The 26,109-nt window shown below is 34.3% G+C and overlaps 2 protein-coding genes across 3 annotated transcripts; both read left to right on the top strand.

The window, feature by feature from the left end:
• Positions 1-7,844: 7,844 nt before the first annotated feature.
• On the top strand, positions 7,845-16,827 carry LOC128237086 (uncharacterized). Of its 2 annotated transcripts, XM_052952293.1 has the most exons (4): positions 7,845-7,895; positions 12,271-12,427; positions 13,875-14,428; positions 16,812-16,827. In XM_052952293.1, the coding sequence occupies exons 1-4, from the start codon at positions 7,850-7,852 to the stop codon at positions 16,817-16,819; spliced, it is 765 nt and encodes a 254-aa protein (XP_052808253.1). In that variant the 5' UTR covers positions 7,845-7,849; the 3' UTR covers positions 16,820-16,827. The 2 variants fall into 2 exon arrangements, with proteins under 2 accessions (XP_052808253.1, XP_052808252.1); XM_052952292.1 differs by lacking the exon at positions 16,812-16,827 and having other exon boundaries at positions 13,875-14,508.
• Positions 16,828-18,874: 2,047 nt separating this feature from the next.
• On the top strand, positions 18,875-25,537 carry LOC128237188 (uncharacterized). Its single transcript, XM_052952494.1, has 3 exons — positions 18,875-18,925; positions 23,300-23,456; positions 24,904-25,537. Exons 1-3 carry the CDS (start codon positions 18,880-18,882, stop codon positions 25,502-25,504), a joined length of 804 nt encoding a protein of 267 aa, XP_052808454.1. The 5' UTR covers positions 18,875-18,879; the 3' UTR covers positions 25,505-25,537.
• Positions 25,538-26,109: the final 572 nt, after the last annotated feature.

Genomic DNA, 26,109 nt, shown 5'->3' with positions numbered 1-26,109 from the left:
AATTCGTTAGTTAAATCATATAAGCGAGCGGCATGCGTCATGCAACGTTATAATATGATACCATTTTATAATACTAAACATCCAGATGGTAGGACCGAAACGTTCTAAGTTTAAACATAATAACATAGTGTTACTGCACTACAATACACATACAAATGACGTACGATTTAAGTATGCACAAATAAGCGCAGTGTTCTTTTATGAATATATTTCGACCAAAACAAACTAAGTATCAAAATGGTAGGCGTCGGGTACAAGTATACAATGCTAAAAAATAAAAATCATTCTGGTCAACAACGGGAATCTTAAAACACCCTGACTCAATTAAACCTAATGTATTGGCTAAATGTTTATGTACATGTGTATAGGATATTTAGTTAATAAATGATAATGCATGTGTGGCAGTAACAACACAAACCATCATACATACGATTACATATGAAGCAAATAAACAAGTGGCTTGCAAACAAATGAAGTAATGCAATATTCCTGATTGAAAAATGTAGCTGACAATTATCGCATAACAAGAATGACTGGAAGCGTAAGTATACACATCATCACAATATAATGAGTAATATTTGTCTTATTGAATAAGAAAAATATACATGAAATGAGATCAGTACTGAATCATGAGTGGAGTAATTATTTGCGAGCATTTAAATACACAAGATACACATGATAATATTGTAGCAGAAAGCACATGCAATGAGTGAAACTAGTTGCAATATGTCAATAATCTGTGGTAAATTGTTAAATTTAAGCTGACCTAAGAAGTTTATTTCATGGGTTATGAGAGTCGAAATCCATAAAACACTGAATAGTGAATATTTTCAGTTTGTAGAAATAATTTAATTGAAGTAAAGTATCATTTATTTACGTAAAGAAGTGCACATGGTTTTGGAAAATCCTATTTATTTCATCTAGTCTTGTGCTGTAAATTACTCAAATGTTTGCCTGAAAGCACTTTTAACTGTTGATGAATCTCGGGAATAAGTGCACAATCAGTTGTGAGTTATTTGTATTTATATTGATAAACGACACAGTGGTAACAATGGCAACTAGAGTATCTGTTCCTCATTGGACACTAGCATGGCAACAAAAATGAAAGAATATGAACAAAGTATGCAACATAAATACTGAGTAAAATATCGCAAATAAATATCGTTGTAGGCGTAGATTACAACAATACGCTACAATAGAATAAATAATTACTCAGGTATTAATAATCTATAAAATTTCTCAGTTAAAAACATGCTTGTCTTTGAAGTTTCAAACCCGTTTCGTAATGTTTGAGAAATGAGGAAATGGTACAGACAATAACTAAACTGTTCAGAACCTATTTCCAAGCACATAACACGAAGAATGTTGGTGTCATGCCAAGCTGTTCAGTTTTATTTTGACAAAAATATGACGTCAGAACTATTTCGTTTATAATGAAAGTGAACACTTCCTTCTGCTGTCAGTTCATCAACATTTGTTAATCGTTCTATGTAGATCGTCAGCATTGTGTCATCAGTCTACATAAACTCCACCTAGACATCCTTCTAGCCGACGTTAAAATCCTCAATGCTGTCTTGGTCTCGTTTGCAAGGAGAGCTTAGACTTTCTGCAAAGGTTCAAACGCACTATAAATAAATTTTAACCTTGAAATACTTCAATAGGCATATTAAGTAATTAGTGTTAACAATGAAATAGAAATACATGTTTGAGTTAAAAAAAATTGAATGGTGTTTTATCTGGCAATGTGTGTTCATAATTTTGAGTGAAAAAGTATTTTGATTTGTTGACAAGTTAATTAATTATCAACTATACCTACATGTTTATGAATTGTAAGTTAAATGGAAATAATTGAATAGTTTTTGAAACAGCAAGGATGCTTGGTGTTAATATTATGACCTTGCAGTGACAAACTGATGGATATAGCAGATACAATACCGTAACTCTGACAATGTTGAGGGGTAAGGTGTTAAGGTCCATTTATAGATTGCTAAGCTTAAATTACCAGTATATTGGTCCTTGTACTTGATTTTGATGATTTGTAGGTGTTGGCAACATCATTAGTATTGTACAACATAATAGTAATTTCGGCCTATTATCACTCTGCTTCGCATGAAGCGTTAGTGTGATTTTTGCTTGTGGACTCAATGGTTATCACCTAAAGGTCAGATCCTCATTGCTACATTTACAATAGGGGATGAGCTTCCTCCTACAGTATACGACTGGAATGAAAAGCAAAATAATCTTTCTAATTTACCGTACAGAATTACAATAAACAATTGGCAAGCGCTATAACAATGTAAAGTGATACTCTTATGAATGTAATGTACTCTCCTTGAAAGGGATAAAGGAACTAAGTAATCTGATATGGACAAGTTGGTATTTAGATGTCATTTACTTTAATTTATTCACATATAGAGGTGTTTTTAAAGGTTAATGCAAATGACAAATGTATGAAATATGAAGGAATCCATACATGGATGATTATTTTCCAGCAAATGGCATCATTGTTTTCTGTTGTGACTGAAAAGCCACCTTGAGGAGGGAAGGGGCAGCTGCAAATGAAGGGTGAACAATGGTCTGCATAAGGTGCATGTGCTGTTCAGGCACACCAAAAAGTCATCTGTTACAATGAGTTTGAATTATTTAGGAGAATGAGGAATTAGTCTTCCAAATAATGTATCTAGGTGGTAGAGAGCAAACTACTTTTACCTTTGCCAATATGGTAGTCTGGAAATGCACATGGCTCTTAAGAGCAAGCACCTGATGCTACACCTTGATTCAATTCGTTACAAGTGATGTTTTTATCCGGTCATTGAATACTCGAAACCAATTTATTAGTTCATGTTTTTTTTTCTCATCTGTATTGCTTCAAACTGATACGTGCTCTAATGAGGCTTATTTTTTAAATTGTGTAATCATTTATAAATGTTATTTAAAATTTGAGGTTATGGCCATAAAAACTAGTAGACTTAGGTTCCAGTGACCTCGGGTTCCAGTGAACTCGTGTTCAAGATATTTGATGGAGACATAGTCACAGAATTCAAAAAACAACAACAACACAAATACGTTTATACCCCAGGTATTAAACATCATTTTAATAAAATTCGTTCATCTGGTGAATTCCGACACAATTGGAGAAGTAGTATAATACTTAGTAAAACCTATTGATTAGTCTAGCGCGAAAACGACCGCGGTATATCTTGATTGGATATTATAAATAAATTATTTTCAATATTATTACAGAGATACTTGCAATTGCAATACTATATATTGGTTTCAAACCAGCTTCAGGACAGGTTATTCTGTAGTTTATAATGTGTTTACTGTACTATGCCAAAACCAAAATCATTTGACTAAATTAGGTGGTATATTCTACGTGGGTACATTCAGCTATTATATTCCTTAGTTAATTATAAAACTTTTCTACTAATAGAATAAACAAAATAAAGGGTAAACTTATTTATGCTGTTTACTCTAATCTCGAGGTCATGCACAATTAGATCATTTAACTAATGACGTATGCGACTGGTGACGATATTAGAACTCTTGTCTATAATACGAACGCGTTCAATTGCAATATGGGGACAAGGCAATGAGATCCCTTTTTTGATAACCTTCAAGACAATTGTAACCAGGACGATTTCATTTCAGAAAGAATTAATGATGTCATTTGTTTATCCTACGGGGAAGGTGTTGGGAGTTGTGCAGATACTGTTTAAAGTCTTCACAGACATTTTTAATCGTCAATTCAAAGTTTTCAAAATACTATGATATGCAGATAATATTTAAAAAAACGTCTGAAATCATGGTTCTAAGAAATGGAGGACCGCAATGTTTCTTGTTTGTGATTTTATGTTTTATGTCTTTGGCGTTTACCCAGTGCCATTAAACCGGGTTTATGATTAAACTTTTTCTGAGCATGTTTCTGCAGCTTTTTGCATAAATATTTAAAAAAAAATAAGATAATGTGTTCATGTTGGTGCTTCTATATTGCTGTTGTGTAGATTTATTTGCATACTTAAGTTTTGTATTGAGTATGCAAACATAAGCAATTAATCAATAGAAACAAAATATACAATTTACAGTAGAAGGAAGCATACATTTCCAAACATTGGTAATAACGTATAATCTATAACTTGTTTCCCTGGCGTTTTTTCAGGATGGCATTTATGTGTTATGTATTGAATGTTTATGTATACAACTAACATCTATTTCTTTCAGTTGCATATTTTGCGATGTCGGACATGTTTACTATTAGCGATGCCGACCGTTACAACAATATATTACAAATGTGGGTACGATGTTGTGTTAAGGTCACGAAAAGGCTTCTGCCAATGTTTGTGTCTTCACTTGGCTACACATGTGTGGATCAATTCCTTTCGACAGAAAAAGTTCAGATATTAAAGATGCCATCTGCTTCTCAGCAAAAAAACAGAGACATATTATATCCGCCATTTGGGACACAAACACAAATCGAGGAATGGGACATGTCCTTACTTAGTTGTGTTTTTACTCAAGTTCAAAGGAAGCTCTTATGCTATGAAATCGCAGATCCCATTGATCCAGTTCTTATGCAATATTAACTCGAAGTGCTCGCAACAACAGTTGGTCAACAATACGAAGACAAACTTTACCCTAGGTCCGGAAAACCAACAGAGGTGAACACGTGGAATATGTCCTTATGCTCTTGTCTTTTCTCGGTGTTGTGTCCAAAACCACACACATTAGATGTTAGATTGGCAGAGTCCTTGAATGTTTTGAGAGAGATGAGGAACACTCTTTGTCATTCAGAAAGGCTAGAGATGGAACAGGTAGTTTACGAAGAACACATGTCTGTTTTAATAGAATTCATTTCCTCTGGGCTGACATATATTGGAGATGTTGCTTTTGAAACTGAAATAAAGGAAGGTATGGATGACATTGAACATGGAAAAATGAGAAGTTATGTTGCGATTGATCATAAGCATCTTCAAGAGTCTTATGAAAGTGACAGAGAAATAAGTCAAAGGTTGGACGGCTTAGAAAAGGTAATGAACTGTTTGCAGTAAGAATAAAATAATTGTAAAATATCAATAAAATACTTTTAACTATCGAATCCAGGAATGGGTGCATACGCTTAAATCGTTCGGAATGCAATAGTTTATACTAAATTTAGCCAGATCGTTTATGGGGGAGGTCGCCCAAGCTCACACATCACATTAAGAACATATTAGTTCAGCTCCGGTGGGAGGAGGTGCACGGTTATAAGTTCTAGGTGTGCTCCTCTAACATCAAGGCCTTGATCAACCCCTGCTTCCAATTAATGTATGAGAAATATTCAATGTTTTTGGCGAGTGATAAAGGTGAATAGGTTTTATAATCTTCCTTATATAATGTCACACAGAACCGTTTCATGTTCGACCCTTGATTTAAAGGTTGTGAAATTGTTGTCCACATTTTAGATATTCAATTTAGGGAAGCAAAAATACATAAAAACATATTTAAAGATCGAAATGTAACAATATATACCTTATTTGCATTTAGATTTTTCCCTTTTAATTTCAGCTGTGCAACAACTCACGTTACAGCTACAGAACGATCAAGGTACACAGTTAACTGATATATAAAAGCAAACTTTATATATAAATTGATATTTCCTGAATAACGTACTTTATGAAAAACCTATTTTGAGATAATAACATGAAAAGAAACGTGAAAAAATGGGTACTTTGGGTTGTGGATGAAATATTGATAAATTAATTCATTTATTTAAGGCGAGATGACGCTTTCGTTGTTTTTAAGAAAACTGAAAGATGACCCCAAAAATATCCTCTATTCATCTTTTGTGGACGTGTTTACGCAGCTTGTAGAAAAAAATGCACCTGAAATTGTTGGAGAAATACATCCGGACATGAAAGATTTTATTATCCATGCCATTTTTGAGACTTGGAGGATTTTTGACAATCCTTGTGGTATGTATGCTCGTGAGGATTTTCAAAATACTACTCATGTTTTCGTAATGATCACTTTTATTATTTTGTTGTAAAAAGCGTTTTTAAATGAAATATCAACTGCTATTTTATTCTTTATCAAAAGTAATGAGACAAGTTTGTTAGACAACATTGTTATTACGTCAACATAAAAGTATCCAGTGAACTGACGTAAACAACAACGACTAAATTGTAGTTTTTTTTAAGAACGAGAACATTGTGTTGTAACTATTTTATAATCTGGCCCCAATTTCTCGAAACTTCTTAAGTCCCTTATAACAGGATTAAGCTAAACTCACTATTTTTGTTGTTCTATAATATGCGTTATATTTACTTCTTTAAGAGTTTTTATAAATTATATAAGGATTATCTGTATGCTAATTAGAAGAAACCATTTTTCATTTATCAAAATCCATTATTGGTATGTATTTTGGCTAATTGAAATAAGCGACTTAAGCCTGTTAAGCTTAAGAAGTTTCGAGAAATTGGGGCCAGATGTCCAATTAATTATGTCATGATGGTACAGCTCTGGCTACATTAGTTACACTGCCTGTTTGAGTTGACATGCTGGCCTTATTAAATACTGTGATATATTATTAGCGGGAGGAATAATTGAAGTTTCAAGACATCGCAGCATAATGTACAACGGTAAATTTCAATATTTCTTAATAAGACATATCAAAAAGAAGTAATACATTCTCATTATCGTTAGTCAGACATAAACATAAACAAGCCTCACATTAAAGTTTGATTACTCAAACGTCAGTCGTGCGGAACTTACGGCCCTTCGCATTATCAAGTTAAAAAACATTTGAGTTTTTTTCTACTCAAATTCGGTAAGAATTTCTTTCGAATGGGCAATTTTAAATCGTACAGTATAGTGCACGGAGTACGAATTACAACTAGTGGCCTTACCTAACAGCTTCTTGTGCAAATTCACAGTAACTTTGAGCATTAATACATTGCATTTTCATATTGTGAACAGCACAGGAGTTTGTTTCTCTTTGATCAATTGTTGCAAATTTATCTCCCTTTTTTGAAAAATTGACACATTTTGTCCAAAGCTCTTTTTGCTTGAGATGTCATCTTTAGCCTTAAACTTTTTCCATATACGTAACATCTAAACCATGGGAAGACACCAGTATTTAAATGCGGCTCAAATAGATTCCAATTATTTTACGCCTGCTGAATAGGTTAGGGAAAGAGTTAATATAATAATAATTGTTTTCGATTGATGGGCAATAACTTTAAAATGAACAATGCAGCATGACTGTCTTTTCAAACTTGAACCGGAGGGCATGACCGCAACAAAAGTGTTAAAATTTTGCTCAGATTGCATGCATATTGCTTAAAGAGTAAACAATGTGAACTTTTGAAACTTTTTCTATATAAAGGTCAATAACTCAAAAGTTAAAACTCCGATCCGGCTTGGTCAGGATGTTTTTCCCATGAACAATGTTTTGTAAATATTGAAATAGAACAGCTTTCGGCTTAGTGAAGTTGGTTTCTGCCCAGACATTGTCAAATCGTTCATCGTAAACCTTATCGGCCCTTAGTCATTGGCAGTAAGGTTGATAAAACGTAAGTCTAGGCTATAGAAGAACTATGTCCATGTTTTACAATTTCAAGGGCCATAAGTCGATATTGGTCGAAATAACTACAGATTATATAATCAATTTAAATCTACTTGTTTATTTGATTTTGTAGAGGGAAGGCATATTACAGGAGCCAAACGAGAGTGCCTGATGATACAACTCAACTTTGACAATGCCGTTTGGATGTGGAAGTTCATCAAATACTACATATCAGGGACTCTTGACTCTTTATTGGAACCAATCCAAACACTTTTAAGGACCTAAAAAGAATTTGAAAAGTTGGAAATGACAGTCGTCCTTCCGGATGTGTTTGCTGTTTTAAATCAATCAGGTACCTGTAGTATTTTGTAGCTTTAAGTGAACAATTGACTAATCTTCGTCCGTCGCAAGTCTGTTGCCGCTTGCTTTAACGACATGTGGCAAATTTCGATGAAACTTCGTATGAATAATCCTTAAGTCATCATTACTATCGCAATTGCTAATACAACGTTATTACATGCAGAACTTTGCATACAATTTTATAAAACTGGTTAACTCTTTGGTTTGATCAAAGTTAACCAAAAAGTAGGAAGCAAATACTTTTTTGCCTACAGTCCTTCGGACAACTTTCAGTCTAAAGTACATTTGGATATAAAACTGCGATCGCTCGAGGACGCCGGGGACGACGATGTTTCGATAGACCCGAATTTCAATGTTCAAGTCTGTTAAGAAATATCTTTCAGTGTATTTTAAGTTCGAAGTCGTGAAACCGACTGTTTACTAAGACACCGATTATGTGGTACGTTGTGGAAATCGCTCATAGGTTAAAAGGCTGTCGTAAACTAAATGTAAAATGAAAAATAAATAACATTAAATGAATAAATATAAAAGTTTATTTTAACAAAAAAAACATTTTCGTAAGAAGCTACATTTAAATATGACAGTACATATTATGGCATAAGTCAGATTAAAGTTTCGCAAAATCAAGGATTGTTGACGCATCTTGTCGGTTTTGCGAAGCTGTTCAATAGTAATGTGACGTAATGAGATCTAGCCATCGCCCCAGTAATGGGTCCTTCACTAGATTGCTCAGGTGTTTAAAAATTTGTAAGTTCTTATTTGCCATATTTCAAAACAAAGTAACAAGAAGGAATTATGTTCAGAGATTCCGATGTTGGATCGACATGGTAGTGTTTTATTCATATTTTTATTACTCATTTACATTTCTCAAATGGAAAAATGTTCGGGACCAAGCTCCGATCGCATGGACCGCCGGTTCTCGAACGACCATTTGTTTGAACGACCGCAGTTTTACTGTATATGAAAACAAGACATTTTGTCTTACAAACTTTCTTTTTGCACAAAATATATAAACGATGGAAACTTAAATTTGTATGCAAACCTAGTGTGTGAAACATAAGGTATATTCAGTGAGAATTCTATAAAATAACACCACTCAGAGTTGAAACAAATTTTCTTGACCAATTTTATTGTCGATTTAACTTTTCAGCCGACACATGGCACTTTTTGTTATTTTAATATTTATCTCCAATATGATTAATACATTGAAAGAAATGTATATAGTACACGTAATGCCAACTTAGGCCTTTTCGCTTCCTCGGACGGTAATCTGAATAAAAGCGGATATTTAATAGTTTAACTTAAATGATTTCAATTAAAGAAATAATGTAAATGTACGGAACAATGTTCATTTCTGGGGCATTAACGCGATCTTGAATGCCCTAGCCCAAACTGGCAAGCGCGCTTCATCGGAATTGGCAGTTTAACCTTAAGGCATTTCAGATCGTATAAAAGACAAAGAAAAGGGGTTGTAAGCTTATTTATACTCGCACTCGGGCCTTGCCCATTCGGCAAGTGCTCCGTTAAGATTGTTAGTCATTTTAGGGTTTTTTTTGGAGCATAGCGCACAGACAGAATGTAACTCTGGTAAGAGCTACCCTGGTTCTTTAACGTGCATTAGTGTATAGCACTTTCACACACCCTATTTAACGTCCCTCTCGGAAGACGATTAGTATTTGTTTTAGTGATGCGACGGGAAATCGATCCTGTGATCCCTGGAATGATAGTCAAGTGCGTTACCACTAGACCACGGATCCGCCACTGGCAAAGAAATTAATTTCCATAGCGCTTTATCGGATTTGCCAGTTTGACCTTAGATATTTTGGTTCAGTATATATCCACAGCTTGTATATTCGCTTGTCCTTTTAACGACTGATTGTTCAAATTTGTTCGGTTCATTGCATCTTCAAGCCACAGAGCCACAGAGCTTATCACCGAACAGCAATTCATCTTATACACCACAATGGCTAGAGTTAAGATATGTTTCATATAGCATTATCTTGTTGTCCTTAACCGAGTTTGCTTTAATTATGACTCAAAACTGACCCCGGTCATAGAGAGGCTTACGCCGCGGGTGACATTCTGCTCTCGGGATTACAATATCAATGTTACACATGCTGCCATGTGATATTTATATAGTATTTGTTCAAATAGGGAAACTTTTAGATCAAACTGGCCGGCTACAACTATTAATTGTTAGGTGTCTGCTGATGAGACAAATGATAATTTTCGTATTATTTACAAAGACATATAACAACAAAAAGTACGAATTTCTAAAATATTTTAAACACACATCAACACTTTTATGCATTGTTCGGTCATTTGTCTTGGAAAGATGCCTTTGCTGCAACATTTAAAAGTCAATGAATTTATTTCGTATAATAATAGCATTGCCTAACACTAATTATTTTTTAAACTCAAGTATGAAGAAAGTCGACTTATCATTTAATATCCATGTTTAATTTAGAATACAGCATACCGTAGGTAGATGTAAATAGAGAAAACATGATTATTTCAGTGCAAGATCGTTATATATTTTACCGAGTGAGCAACATTAGCAATTTTGCTTGTACGATTTAAAATTATTGCAATCGTACAATGAAACAAACAAATTTTCTATTTATTATATGCCTAAAAAAGGATTTGAATTAAAAACGCACAAAATGGTATGCGAACTTAACGTCATTTGGAAAACGACGTCGTTAAATTTGTGATGCAGCCCTATGCTCGCTGACATCTGATTTTAGAGCGGGGAGCGGGCTTAAACAGTGAAAAATATCAAATGTTATAATTCCATTATAATTGTTATTTCACTCCCAGATAGATCACCAAACCCGGTTCCAGAGAAGTAAAGCAAAACAACAGGTTCTTACTAGAGTTCTTTTGAAGCGCTATGCGTAGTTATAAACGCCTTAATGTTAAAAGTAAAGTAACATTTCAGTGTTATTTTGATTCTTAAAAAAACTTTAACCTGGCATATAAATAAATATTTATAAAGAATTATTGCCAATTGAGCCAATGCAAGTACTTTGATATTCACTGGCAGAAAGTCATATTGACCAAGGTGCAAAACAAGAATATCCGATCATGTTTATTGGTTAACTTATCAACATTTTTTATCATATGACAAATTATTTCAATTATGCGACCTTTTAAAACAGCCAAGTTGATTCCGGAAATGTAAAAAGATTGGTTTCCATTTTAATTCCAAAAAATCAAGATGGTGATGAATTAAACTAAAAACCAAACCGGCAAAACTTTCAATTGATTGGTTCCCGTTTTATTCACAAACAAATAGGTATATGAAGAGAAAACAAAGAACCAACAGGAAAAGACAAACATTGAATTTATTGATAGAATGAGGTTTAATGTTCAGTTAAAGATTATAAGAAATCCCATATGAATATGATATTTTTCGACGGCGATGGCTTTGGCATTCATTTGGATAACGTTCACAGGTTGTAACCAAGAAGATAATATGCCTTATTTTTAAACGAATAAACCTCCTCACCAATGCATATTACCTGGTTCTGTTTACAATGGCAAACAAGAGAAAAACAATCAGACAGAAAACTTGACGTTTTGGGAAAACTGTTTTCAAAGATCAACTTTGACCCGTTCATGAAAAGTACCCCCTTTTGACTGATTTCACATATCGAGATATAAAGACTCAATCGCACTTAAGTTAATGATACTGGATAATTGTAAATTAAGGTATCTGAATAAGGCTTCAATAAAAAAAGTTACAGTAGGTTCAGTCATTCAAGAATAACTTTGTAAATTGTCAAGCAATATGGATAAAATAATATGCAATTAAACTCATTACATTTTGCATACATATATGTATAGCTGATTTAAAACGTATTTCTAAAATTGCCAATATTTAAATGAAAAGGCGTAACGACACATTTTTGGCATTTTGTAGACATTTCAGCTGTACATTTTTTAACAAGACAGCAGAACATATTGTTTTTCTTACAAACATATCATATCACCAGACTGTTAAAAGTGAAATCATTAATATTTTGATACATATAATAAAAATGTCGTTATATTGTGTCCAAGGCGTTAACAAATATTTATTTCTCCAAAACCGGTTACTTCTAGTAAAACAATTTGGACCATGTATGCAGTTTGATATTAATTCCAGTATTTACCTCGCATGTCATCAACATTGACCTGATTACCTACATTCTTGTTTATGAGCATTGATACTTATGTGAGCGTTGTAGGGCCATGTTGGCCCTTTTGTTTCCAGAGGCACACAAAGTGGATTATTAACATTGTCAGTCGGAACGATTGTATCCTCACGATGCGGTCTAATTGGAATAATAATATCAGCATAACTTAGTATTTTATATTTTCAGGTGAACCTAAAGAGATTGACTCTAGCATTACAATGTGCGTATTGGAATTGTTGAGCCAAAAGTTGATTCCATCAGAAGACAAACAACAGGACGATAGTGTTCGCAAGAGTCTTCCATTGAAGTTGACGAATATTCAGCATGTTGTAGAAAATGCAGAGTAGGTCCATTTTGTTGTGTTCCGCTAATTTTTTGTATATATATTATGTCATGGGACAATATTTATATGAGTCTTCCGGCCGGTTTTCAATGCGAATGTTATCCGCGTCCTCCGTCAAAATACGTAAACAAAAACACAAGATATATCTCTGGGTCTTTTCAATGTGTCTGCATCAAGATTCGAATCGTACACCCTGGGTTTCGCGCAGTGTGCGAAACTTCGCTGCCCCGACCAAAAAGGAACTGCGCTTGGCTTGAAAAACATTTTTACAAAGCCAAAACATTTATTTAACGAGCAACTAGCATGCTTGAAAAGCATTTTTGTTCAACTTGAATGGTTTACACAATGGAAATAATGCAACTTAATGAATAAATAGAAATAAAGAACTACTTGTATTGGGAGTAAGGACTAGTTAAATACCAGATACTATTTCTACTTAGACTACGATTGCTCCTATCTTTTGAGGGCACATGGAATACCGTTAAAGTTTTAGATACGGATTTGTTATACAAATGCGGCTTACAAACGCATACGGTATGCATATGGAAAACAGTCGGGTGTATGCGTAATGAGAGACTATTTCAAAGGGACATGTTTTGTCCTCATTTCCCACGTCTTTTGGTAAGATTTTATTAACATAACCCTTAGATCAGAAATATTTCACATATGGTATCAAATTAATTAAATCAAAACTGAGTACTGTCCATGGAAAATCAAGTTGGTGTAAAATGTGAAATGTATTACTACGCCATCAATGATGTCATATATGTGTTTAAATTTATTCGTTTTAATCGCCTAAAAAGTATGACCCGGAAAGTTTGAAGATTGCATAAAATATAATATAAAATAATAATCAGTGGAACACATGACATTTTAATGAACATAGGAATATTTTATGCGCCTACTGTGCGTGCGTTTTACAGCAAACTCCATTCAGCTGTTACCTCCAAGGGACCAAACATGTCTCACGCGGAAAAATAAAATAAAAAAAGCACGAAATATGACTGAAATAAAAAGAAAATTTGTTGATTTCAATGCAATACCGTTAACAATGCACCTGAGGTAACAGAGAAATTATATTGTTATTGCCACAAAGGAAAGAAAATACGATGTTCCACTGAAATCACCAAATACTCTCAATGGAATTTCACTATAATGAGTTCATTGAAAAACTAAGTACTTACACCAAATTTGGAATATTTTTCTGAACCCTTTTACATATCATCAGATATTACTTGCAAATGATTTTAAAACGTTTGTGCAGCGTCCTTTAACCAGCGTTTTTGTCCTTTTTTCTCTATAAGGAGTCTACCAAAAAATATGGTCACTCACATTTTCGATTGTACTGTCTATGGTGTACATGTAACTTTACTTTCAAAATGGCATTATTGTGATGAAGTAAACGTTTTCTTAAGACCAATACAGAACATAGTTTATCTGTTTTCAGTATTCGAACCCGGAAAATGGAATTTGATGAATCTGTAAAGACTTTACCTGAAAGGAAAGAGCTATTATCTGTAGTGGATTTTCCTTCGCCTTCTGCGGAATTATATTTGGATGTATCTGGACAAAATATTTCGAAGGCTGTGTCGTTGCAACTTCGTGAACAATTTTTTGAGCAATATACTATTGACGAAGCTGTAAAAAAGGTTAAAACTGGGATACAGCAAGAAACGCCCACTGAGGAATATACTGTTGACGAACCAGGGGAGAAGCTTAAGGCCATATTGGATAAAGATGAAAAGCACATCGAAACGTTTACGATTGACGAATCTGGACAACATGTTAAAGCTGTGAAGCCTAGAGAGTCGATGGAGATGTATTCGACCAGTGCGTCTGAATCGAAGAAAAAACAACTCAGCTATTATTGTGAGCCATGTTTACAAGATAAAGGTAAAGTTCAACACGTGGTTAAATGCAAAGACTGCGATGAGATGCTTTGCTCTGATTGTGCCCGAGTTCATAGAAATTCGAAGATGTCTAGAGATCACATTATGATAGGTAAGATATATCATATTCGATATTTCGCGATTGTTAGCGAAGATTGATACCCTTACAATTAGTTTGAGTGGTTTAAAGTACACCAATAACATATAATGGTCCAGCATGCTTGAATAAATGAAATTTCTTCATACGCAAACAAAAAATCTGAAGGTTATGTCCAAGGTCACCGTACCTACCAATCCTTGATAAACATACCTAGTGTTTTATATATAGTATGTATGCACTGTGCTGCTGGTGGAGTTTTGTGGTGTTCTTCCATGTTTCTTGTTTGTGATTATATGTTATATGTCTTTGGCGTTAATCCAGTGCCATTAAACCGGGTTTATGTTTAAACATTTTGCTACTGAGCTTGTTTCTGTAGCTTTTCGCATAAATAATGTTACTAGAGATCAATCTTCCCAAATCACTCTTAAAATCATTAAAATCATAAAGCGCTGTTGGGAAACGCCTGTAATTTTCGTCGTTGTAAAAATCATTAAAATCCCCGTTATCTATGTTTTGGGTGATCCTGTTGATTGAAATCGTAAGATCCGATGAGTGTTCATTTAATATTGCAAGCACTCCAATACAGCTCATAAATAGTTCAGAGTTTGAAACTGACGGTGATATATAGTATAACATCCGTTCAAAGTCCTGAGATGTACCAAAAACTAACGAAAAATATAACCAAAAAAGTGATCAGTTTTTGGCAACTGTACTTGCTGGCACCGAAAACAATTCTTGATGTTGCGGGCAGGGCCGTTTCGGTTATTGGTTTTGTCTTGTAGTTCCAAGACATTGCTGTAGCCTGTAATGGTATTGATATCAGCTTGCTTTTCATAAATATGAATTTCTGCGAAAACCAATAAGTCTTACGAGGTGCAGATTAAATCTTTTTTCAATATCTTGCACTTATCTTGCACTAAGAAGCATACATTTTAACGTCTTGCATGTAAGTTGTTGGAATTTGATATCAAGTTCACTATCTTTCCACGAGTGTCATTTACAAGATCCCCTTGAGCATCTACATTTCTGACAATCATCACTCTGGAATTTGCATAAACCCTAGTGCAATTATTAAAAATAGAGTTGTTTTGTAGAGGTGCTGGTTTTCTTTTTATTCTATTAAGCGTCTCATTCCATAAAGTTCTTGCTACTGTGCTAATCTAGATGAGCATTTGCTGCAAATACAATCAATTTAACGCATGTCTATTGTAGTGTGGATCTGTATAGTCGATGGCCCTGTCTTGCAGTATTGTGATGTCTAAAGGTGTATTGCGCCTTTCTTATTCGATTAAAGAGTGCAGCGAAATCTGAGCAATCGTTTTGTCGCACGATCCTCTCTTGTTTAAAGATGTTGAACGAACTTTGCTTTGAAGATCCAGGCGACGCATAATGCTAGCAGGGAGCTCATACTTTTCAATAGGGCGCAACTGAGAGAGATTCACAAAAGCGAAAACTGTGACACTATCAAATGGGCCAGCTGATTGCAAATCATCTGTTGAAATCTTCGATCTACGTAGTTGAACACTAATTAAAGGAATTTCAACTTTGAAGTCTAATCTGAAGTAAAATAATTGAACTTAAAGCGATTGCAGTAAGATTCTTGAATTATTTAACTGGCGAAAATAGCGCCTTGGCCCTTTATCTGTTGATCTTAAAATCGATACCGGTCTACAATAGGGATTTATAGGTCCCACCAAGTTTGAGAACCGTAGGTTCAAGCATTTTCGATATTGATCGTACTGAGTACAAAATCACTGTCGTCATAATTATGTCAGTACGTAACAAGTAGTTATTAATCAGACAACGTTTGGTTTATCGACAGACTGACCGACATTCAAAGGGGTTAGGGTTGGACATATCAAAATATAAAATATATTGTGAAAATGCGTCGCCCAACCTTTGGATTGAATGAAATAGTACTTTTACCAGAAATGTTTTTGCCACATACATATTCTATTGTAACCTCGTTCCTGAAACACATAGGTGTAGCTTTACCGCCATATTCACGGTATTCGTCCAATCAAGCTTCCTCTGATTTTTGGCCATTTCAAAAGGGTCTGCCGTTTGCAAGTATCTGTTCAGGGTGCCAAACTCTGACTAAGCCAAAGCTTTCCATAAGTGGAATAAAATCCTAAACGTGTATAAATACGAAGAGGAGTATTTCAAGGGAATGTGTTAGAGATGATCACGATAATCATTTTGTTATATTTCACGAATGTTTGTAAAAGGACTCTCAATTTGACATGTAAGCTCATTTGGTATCGTGCATAAGTACTAAACAGAAGGTCGTTGGTTCAAGGCCCAAACCTGACGCATTTCTCCATGACATTGTTACTGTCATAACATGCGACATAGTATATCGTGCGCACGAGATGACGCTTTCGTTGTTTTTAAGAAAACTGAAAGATGACCCCAAAAATATCCTCTATTCATCTTTTGTGGACGTGTTTACGCAGCTTGTAGAAAAAAATGCACCTGAAATTGTTGGAGAAATACATCCGGACATGAAAGATTTTATTATCCATGCCATTTTTGAGACTTGGAGGATTTTTGACAATCCTTGTGGTATGTATGCTCGTGAGGATTTTCAAAATACTACTCATGTTTTCGTAATGATCACTTTTATTATTTTGTTGTAAAAAGCGTTTTTAAATGAAATATCAACTGCTATTTTATTCTTTATCAAAAGTAATGAGACAAGTTTGTTAGACAACATTGTTATTACGTCAACATAAAAGTATCCAGTGAACTGACGTAAACAACAACGACTAAATTGTAGTTTTTTTTAAGAACGAGAACATTGTGTTGTAACTATTTTATAATCTGGCCCCAATTTCTCGAAACTTCTTAAGTCCCTTATAACAGGATTAAGCTAAACTCACTATTTTTGTTGTTCTATAATATGCGTTATATTTACTTCTTTAAGAGTTTTTATAAATTATATAAGGATTATCTGTATGCTAATTAGAAGAAACCATTTTTCATTTATCAAAATCCATTATTGGTATGTATTTTGGCTAATTGAAATAAGCGACTTAAGCCTGTTAAGCTTAAGAAGTTTCGAGAAATTGGGGCCAGATGTCCAATTAATTATGTCATGATGGTACAGCTCTGGCTACATTAGTTACACTGCCTGTTTGAGTTGACATGCTGGCCTTATTAAATACTGTGATATATTATTAGCGGGAGGAATAATTGAAGTTTCAAGACATCGCAGCATAATGTACAACGGTAAATTTCAATATTTCTTAATAAGACATATCAAAAAGAAGTAATACATTCTCATTATCGTTAGTCAGACATAAACATAAACAAGCCTCACATTAAAGTTTGATTACTCAAACGTCAGTCGTGCGGAACTTACGGCCCTTCGCATTATCAAGTTAAAAAACATTTGAGTTTTTTTCTACTCAAATTCGGTAAGAATTTCTTTCGAATGGGCAATTTTAAATCGTACAGTATAGTGCACGGAGTACGAATTACAACTAGTGGCCTTACCTAACAGCTTCTTGTGCAAATTCACAGTAACTTTGAGCATTAATACATTGCATTTTCATATTGTGAACAGCACAGGAGTTTGTTTCTCTTTGATCAATTGTTGCAAATTTATCTCCCTTTTTTGAAAAATTGACACATTTTGTCCAAAGCTCTTTTTGCTTGAGATGTCATCTTTAGCCTTAAACTTTTTCCATATACGTAACATCTAAACCATGGGAAGACACCAGTATTTAAATGCGGCTCAAATAGATTCCAATTATTTTACGCCTGCTGAATAGGTTAGGGAAAGAGTTAATATAATAATAATTGTTTTCGATTGATGGGCAATAACTTTAAAATGAACAATGCAGCATGACTGTCTTTTCAAACTTGAACCGGAGGGCATGACCGCAACAAAAGTGTTAAAATTTTGCTCAGATTGCATGCATATTGCTTAAAGAGTAAACAATGTGAACTTTTGAAACTTTTTCTATATAAAGGTCAATAACTCAAAAGTTAAAACACCGATCCGGCTTGGTCAGGATGTTTTTCCCATGAACAATGTTTTGTAAATATTGAAATAGAACAGCTTTCGGCTTAGTGAAGTTGGTTTCTGCCCAGACATTGTCAAATCGTTCATCGTAAACCTTATCGGCCCTTAGTCATTGGCAGTAAGGTTGATAAAACGTAAGTCTAGGCTATAGAAGAACTATGTCCATGTTTTACAATTTCAAGGGCCATAAGTCGATATTGGTCGAAATAACTACAGATTATATAATCAATTTAAATCTACTTGTTTATTTGATTTTGTAGAGGGAAGGCATATTACAGGAGCCAAACGAGAGTGCCTGATGATACAACTCAACTTTGACAATGCCGTTTGGATGTGGAAGTTCATCAAATACTACATATCAGGGACTCTTGACTCTTTATTGGAACCAATCCAAACACTTTTAAGGACCTAAAAAGAATTTGAAAAGTTGGAAATGACAGTCGTCCTTCCGGATGTGTTTGCTGTTTTAAATCAATCAGGTACCTGTAGTATTTTGTAGCTTTAAGTGAACAATTGACTAATCTTCGTCCGTCGCAAGTCTGTTGCCGCTTGCTTTAACGACATGTGGCAAATTTCGATGAAACTTCGTATGAATAATCCTTAAGTCATCATTACTATCGCAATTGCTAATACAACGTTATTACATGCAGAACTTTGCATACAATTTTATAAAACTGGTTAACTCTTTGGTTTGATCAAAGTTAACCAAAAAGTAGGAAGCAAATACTTTTTTGCCTACAGTCCTTCGGACAACTTTCAGTCTAAAGTACATTTGGATATAAAACTGCGATCGCTCGAGGACGCCGGGGACGACGATGTTTCGATAGACCCGAATTTCAATGTTCAAGTCTGTTAAGAAATATCTTTCAGTGTATTTTAAGTTCGAAGTCGTGAAACCGACTGTTTACTAAGACACCGATTATGTGGTACGTTGTGGAAATCGCTCATAGGTTAAAAGGCTGTCGTAAACTAAATGTAAAATGAAAAATAAATAACATTAAATGAATAAATATAAAAGTTTATTTTAACAAAAAAAACATTTTCGTAAGAAGCTACATTTAAATATGACAGTACATATTATGGCATAAGTCAGATTAAAGTTTCGCAAAATCAAGGATTGTTGACGCATCTTGTCGGTTTTGCGAAGCTGTTCAATAGTAATGTGACGTAATGAGATCTAGCCATCGCCCCAGTAATGGGTCCTTCACTAGATTGCTCAGGTGTTTAAAAATTTGTAAGTTCTTATTTGCCATATTTCAAAACAAAGTAACAAGAAGGAATTATGTTCAGAGATTCCGATGTTGGATCGACATGGTAGTGTTTTATTCATATTTTTATTACTCATTTACATTTCTCAAATGGAAAAATGTTCGGGACCAAGCTCCGATCGCATGGACCGCCGGTTCTCGAACGACCATTTGTTTGAACGACCGCAGTTTTACTGTATATGAAAACAAGACATTTTGTCTTACAAACTTTCTTTTTGCACAAAATATATAAACGATGGAAACTTAAATTTGTATGCAAACCTAGTGTGTGAAACATAAGGTATATTCAGTGAGAATTCTATAAAATAACACCACTCAGAGTTGAAACAAATTTTCTTGACCAATTTTATTGTCGATTTAACTTTTCAGCCGACACATGGCACTTTTTGTTATTTTAATATTTATCTCCAATATGATTAATACATTGAAAGAAATGTATATAGTACACGTAATGCCAACTTAGGCCTTTTCGCTTCCTCGGACGGTAATCTGAATAAAAGCGGATATTTAATAGTTTAACTTAAATGATTTCAATTAAAGAAATAATGTAAATGTACGGAACAATGTTCATTTCTGGGGCATTAACGCGATCTTGAATGCCCTAGCCCAAACTGGCAAGCGCGCTTCATCGGAATTGGCAGTTTAACCTTAAGGCATTTCAGATCGTATAAAAGACAAAGAAAAGGGGTTGTAAGCTTATTTATACTCGCACTCGGGCCTTGCCCATTCGGCAAGTGCTCCGTTAAGATTGTTAGTCATTTTAGGGTTTTTTTGGAGCATAGCGCACAGACAGAATGTAACTCTGGTAAGAGCTACCCTGGTTCTTTAACGTGCATTAGTGTATAGCACTTTCACACACCCTATTTAACGTCCCTCTCGGAAGACGATTAGTATTTGTTTTAGTGATGCGACGGGAAATCGATCCTGTGATCCCTGGAATGATAGTCAAGTGCGTTACCACTAGACCACGGATCCGCCACTGGCAAAGAAATTAATTTCCATAGCGCTTTATCGGATTTGCCAGTTTGACCTTAGATATTTTGGTTCAGTATATATCCACAGCTTGTATATTCGCTTGTCCTTTTAACGACTGATTGTTCAAATTTGTTCGGTTCATTGCATCTTCAAGCCACAGAGCCACAGAGCTTATCACCGAACAGCAATTCATCTTATACACCACAATGGCTAGAGTTAAGATATGTTTCATATAGCATTATCTTGTTGTCCTTAACCGAGTTTGCTTTAATTATGACTCAAAACTGACCCCGGTCATAGAGAGGCTTACGCCGCGGGTGACATTCTGCTCTCGGGATTACAATATCAATGTTACACATGCTGCCATGTGATATTTATATAGTATTTGTTCAAATAGGGAAACTTTTAGATCAAACTGGCCGGCTACAACTATTAATTGTTAGGTGTCTGCTGATGAGACAAATGATAATTTTCGTATTATTTACAAAGACATATAACAACAAAAAGTACGAATTTCTAAAATATTTTAAACACACATCAACACTTTTATGCATTGTTCGGTCATTTGTCTTGGAAAGATGCCTTTGCTGCAACATTTAAAAGTCAATGAATTTATTTCGTATAATAATAGCATTGCCTAACACTAATTATTTTTTAAACTCAAGTATGAAGAAAGTCGACTTATCATTTAATATCCATGTTTAATTTAGAATACAGCATACCGTAGGTAGATGTAAATAGAGAAAACATGATTATTTCAGTGCAAGATCGTTATATATTTTACCGAGTGAGCAACATTAGCAATTTTGCTTGTACGATTTAAAATTATTGCAATCGTACAATGAAACAAACAAATTTTCTATTTATTATATGCCTAAAAAAGGATTTGAATTAAAAACGCACAAAATGGTATGCGAACTTAACGTCATTTGGAAAACGACGTCGTTAAATTTGTGATGCAGCCCTATGCTCGCTGACATCTGATTTTAGAGCGGGGAGCGGGCTTAAACAGTGAAAAATATCAAATGTTATAATTCCATTATAATTGTTATTTCACTCCCAGATAGATCACCAAACCCGGTTCCAGAGAAGTAAAGCAAAACAACAGGTTCTTACTAGAGTTCTTTTGAAGCGCTATGCGTAGTTATAAACGCCTTAATGTTAAAAGTAAAGTAACATTTCAGTGTTATTTTGATTCTTAAAAAAACTTTAACCTGGCATATAAATAAATATTTATAAAGAATTATTGCCAATTGAGCCAATGCAAGTACTTTGATATTCACTGGCAGAAAGTCATATTGACCAAGGTGCAAAACAAGAATATCCGATCATGTTTATTGGTTAACTTATCAACATTTTTTATCATATGACAAATTATTTCAATTATGCGACCTTTTAAAACAGCCAAGTTGATTCCGGAAATGTAAAAAGATTGGTTTCCATTTTAATTCCAAAAAATCAAGATGGTGATGAATTAAACTAAAAACCAAACCGGCAAAACTTTCAATTGATTGGTTCCCGTTTTATTCACAAACAAATAGGTATATGAAGAGAAAACAAAGAACCAACAGGAAAAGACAAACATTGAATTTATTGATAGAATGAGGTTTAATGTTCAGTTAAAGATTATAAGAAATCCCATATGAATATGATATTTTTCGACGGCGATGGCTTTGGCATTCATTTGGATAACGTTCACAGGTTGTAACCAAGAAGATAATATGCCTTATTTTTAAACGAATAAACCTCCTCACCAATGCATATTACCTGGTTCTGTTTACAATGGCAAACAAGAGAAAAACAATCAGACAGAAAACTTGACGTTTTGGGAAAACTGTTTTCAAAGATCAACTTTGACCCGTTCATGAAAAGTACCCCCTTTTGACTGATTTCACATATCGAGATATAAAGACTCAATCGCACTTAAGTTAATGATACTGGATAATTGTAAATTAAGGTATCTGAATAAGGCTTCAATAAAAAAAGTTACAGTAGGTTCAGTCATTCAAGAATAACTTTGTAAATTGTCAAGCAATATGGATAAAATAATATGCAATTAAACTCATTACATTTTGCATACATATATGTATAGCTGATTTAAAACGTATTTCTAAAATTGCCAATATTTAAATGAAAAGGCGTAACGACACATTTTTGGCATTTTGTAGACATTTCAGCTGTACATTTTTTAACAAGACAGCAGAACATATTGTTTTTCTTACAAACATATCATATCACCAGACTGTTAAAAGTGAAATCATTAATATTTTGATACATATAATAAAAATGTCGTTATATTGTGTCCAAGGCGTTAACAAATATTTATTTCTCCAAAACCGGTTACTTCTAGTAAAACAATTTGGACCATGTATGCAGTTTGATATTAATTCCAGTATTTACCTCGCATGTCATCAACATTGACCTGATTACCTACATTCTTGTTTATGAGCATTGATACTTATGTGAGCGTTGTAGGGCCATGTTGGCCCTTTTGTTTCCAGAGGCACACAAAGTGGATTATTAACATTGTCAGTCGGAACGATTGTATCCTCACGATGCGGTCTAATTGGAATAATAATATCAGCATAACTTAGTATTTTATATTTTCAGGTGAACCTAAAGAGATTGACTCTAGCATTACAATGTGCGTATTGGAATTGTTGAGCCAAAAGTTGATTCCATCAGAAGACAAACAACAGGACGATAGTGTTCGCAAGAGTCTTCCATTGAAGTTGACGAATATTCAGCATGTTGTAGAAAATGCAGAGTAGGTCCATTTTGTTGTGTTCCGCTAATTTTTTGTATATATATTATGTCATGGGACAATATTTATATGAGTCTTCCGGCCGGTTTTCAATGCGAATGTTATCCGCGTCCTCCGTCAAAATACGTAAACAAAAACACAAGATATATCTCTGGGTCTTTTCAATGTGTCTGCATCAAGATTCGAATCGTACACCCTGGGTTTCGCGCAGTGTGCGAAACTTCGCTGCCCCGACCAAAAAGGAACTGCGCTTGGCTTGAAAAACATTTTTACAAAGCCAAAACATTTATTTAACGAGCAACTAGCATGCTTGAAAAGCATTTTTGTTCAACTTGAATGGTTTACACAATGGAAATAATGCAACTTAATGAATAAATAGAAATAAAGAACTACTTGTATTGGGAGTAAGGACTAGTTAAATACCAGATACTATTTCTACTTAGACTACGATTGCTCCTATCTTTTGAGGGCACATGGAATACCGTTAAAGTTTTAGATACGGATTTGTTATACAAATGCGGCTTACAAACGCATACGGTATGCATATGGAAAACAGTCGGGTGTATGCGTAATGAGAGACTATTTCAAAGGGACATGTTTTGTCCTCATTTCCCACGTCTTTTGGTAAGATTTTATTAACATAACCCTTAGATCAGAAATATTTCACATATGGTATCAAATTAATTAAATCAAAACTGAGTACTGTCCATGGAAAATCAAGTTGGTGTAAAATGTGAAATGTATTACTACGCCATCAATGATGTCATATATGTGTTTAAATTTATTCGTTTTAATCGCCTAAAAAGTATGACCCGGAAAGTTTGAAGATTGCATAAAATATAATATAAAATAATAATCAGTGGAACACATGACATTTTAATGAACATAGGAATATTTTATGCGCCTACTGTGCGTGCGTTTTACAGCAAACTCCATTCAGCTGTTACCTCCAAGGGACCAAACATGTCTCACGCGGAAAAATAAAATAAAAAAAGCACGAAATATGACTGAAATAAAAAGAAAATTTGTTGATTTCAATGCAATACCGTTAACAATGCACCTGAGGTAACAGAGAAATTATATTGTTATTGCCACAAAGGAAAGAAAATACGATGTTCCACTGAAATCACCAAATACTCTCAATGGAATTTCACTATAATGAGTTCATTGAAAAACTAAGTACTTACACCAAATTTGGAATATTTTTCTGAACCCTTTTACATATCATCAGATATTACTTGCAAATGATTTTAAAACGTTTGTGCAGCGTCCTTTAACCAGCGTTTTTGTCCTTTTTTCTCTATAAGGAGTCTACCAAAAAATATGGTCACTCACATTTTCGATTGTACTGTCTATGGTGTACATGTAACTTTACTTTCAAAATGGCATTATTGTGATGAAGTAAACGTTTTCTTAAGACCAATACAGAACATAGTTTATCTGTTTTCAGTATTCGAACCCGGAAAATGGAATTTGATGAATCTGTAAAGACTTTACCTGAAAGGAAAGAGCTATTATCTGTAGTGGATTTTCCTTCGCCTTCTGCGGAATTATATTTGGATGTATCTGGACAAAATATTTCGAAGGCTGTGTCGTTGCAACTTCGTGAACAATTTTTTGAGCAATATACTATTGACGAAGCTGTAAAAAAGGTTAAAACTGGGATACAGCAAGAAACGCCCACTGAGGAATATACTGTTGACGAACCAGGGGAGAAGCTTAAGGCCATATTGGATAAAGATGAAAAGCACATCGAAACGTTTACGATTGACGAATCTGGACAACATGTTAAAGCTGTGAAGCCTAGAGAGTCGATGGAGATGTATTCGACCAGTGCGTCTGAATCGAAGAAAAAACAACTCAGCTATTATTGTGAGCCATGTTTACAAGATAAAGGTAAAGTTCAACACGTGGTTAAATGCAAAGACTGCGATGAGATGCTTTGCTCTGATTGTGCCCGAGTTCATAGAAATTCGAAGATGTCTAGAGATCACATTATGATAGGTAAGATATATCATATTCGATATTTCGCGATTGTTAGCGAAGATTGATACCCTTACAATTAGTTTGAGTGGTTTAAAGTACACCAATAACATATAATGGTCCAGCATGCTTGAATAAATGAAATTTCTTCATACGCAAACAAAAAATCTGAAGGTTATGTCCAAGGTCACCGTACCTACCAATCCTTGATAAACATACCTAGTGTTTTATATATAGTATGTATGCACTGTGCTGCTTGTGGAGTTTTGTCCTGTTCTTCCATGTTTCTTGTTTGTTTGATTTTATGCTATATGTCTTTGGCGTTAATTCAGTGCCATGAAACCAGGTTTTGTCTAAATATTTTGCTACTGAGTTTGTTTCTGTAGCTTTTCGCATAAATAATGTTACTAGAGATCAATCTTCCCAAATCACTCTTAAAATCATTAAAATCATAAAGCGCTGTTGGGAAACGCCTGTAATTTTCGTCGTTGTAAAAATCATTAAAATCCCCGTTATCTATGTTTTGGGTGATCCTGTTGATTGAAATCGTAAGATCCGATGAGTGTTCATTTAATATTGCAAGCACTCCAATACAGCTCATAAATAGTTCAGAGTTTGAAACTGACGGTGATATATAGTATAACATCCGTTCAAAGTCCTGAGATGTACCAAA

The sequence above is a fragment of the Mya arenaria genome, chromosome 6 (assembly GCF_026914265.1).
Source record: "Mya arenaria isolate MELC-2E11 chromosome 6, ASM2691426v1".
NCBI lineage: Eukaryota > Metazoa > Mollusca > Bivalvia > Myida > Myidae > Mya > Mya arenaria.
The sequence above is the reverse complement of the archived record's forward strand: the minus strand, read 5'-3'. Positions and strand labels throughout refer to the sequence as shown.

What these genes read in the sequence shown, in the direction of transcription:
- LOC128237086 (XM_052952292.1), top strand. Translation starts at nt 7,850, where the DNA reads ATGACAGTCGTCCTTCCGGATGTGTTTGCTGTTTTAAATCAATCAG. An exon ending in TGCTGTTTTAAATCAATCAG is followed by an intron (nt 7,896 to 12,270) that starts GTACCTGTAGTA and finishes TTATATTTTCAG; the next exon opens with GTGAACCTAAAGAGATTGAC. An exon ending in CATGTTGTAGAAAATGCAGA is followed by an intron (nt 12,428 to 13,874) that starts GTAGGTCCATTT and finishes ATCTGTTTTCAG; the next exon opens with TATTCGAACCCGGAAAATGG.
- LOC128237188 (XM_052952494.1), top strand. Translation starts at nt 18,880, where the DNA reads ATGACAGTCGTCCTTCCGGATGTGTTTGCTGTTTTAAATCAATCAG. An exon ending in TGCTGTTTTAAATCAATCAG is followed by an intron (nt 18,926 to 23,299) that starts GTACCTGTAGTA and finishes TTATATTTTCAG; the next exon opens with GTGAACCTAAAGAGATTGAC. An exon ending in CATGTTGTAGAAAATGCAGA is followed by an intron (nt 23,457 to 24,903) that starts GTAGGTCCATTT and finishes ATCTGTTTTCAG; the next exon opens with TATTCGAACCCGGAAAATGG.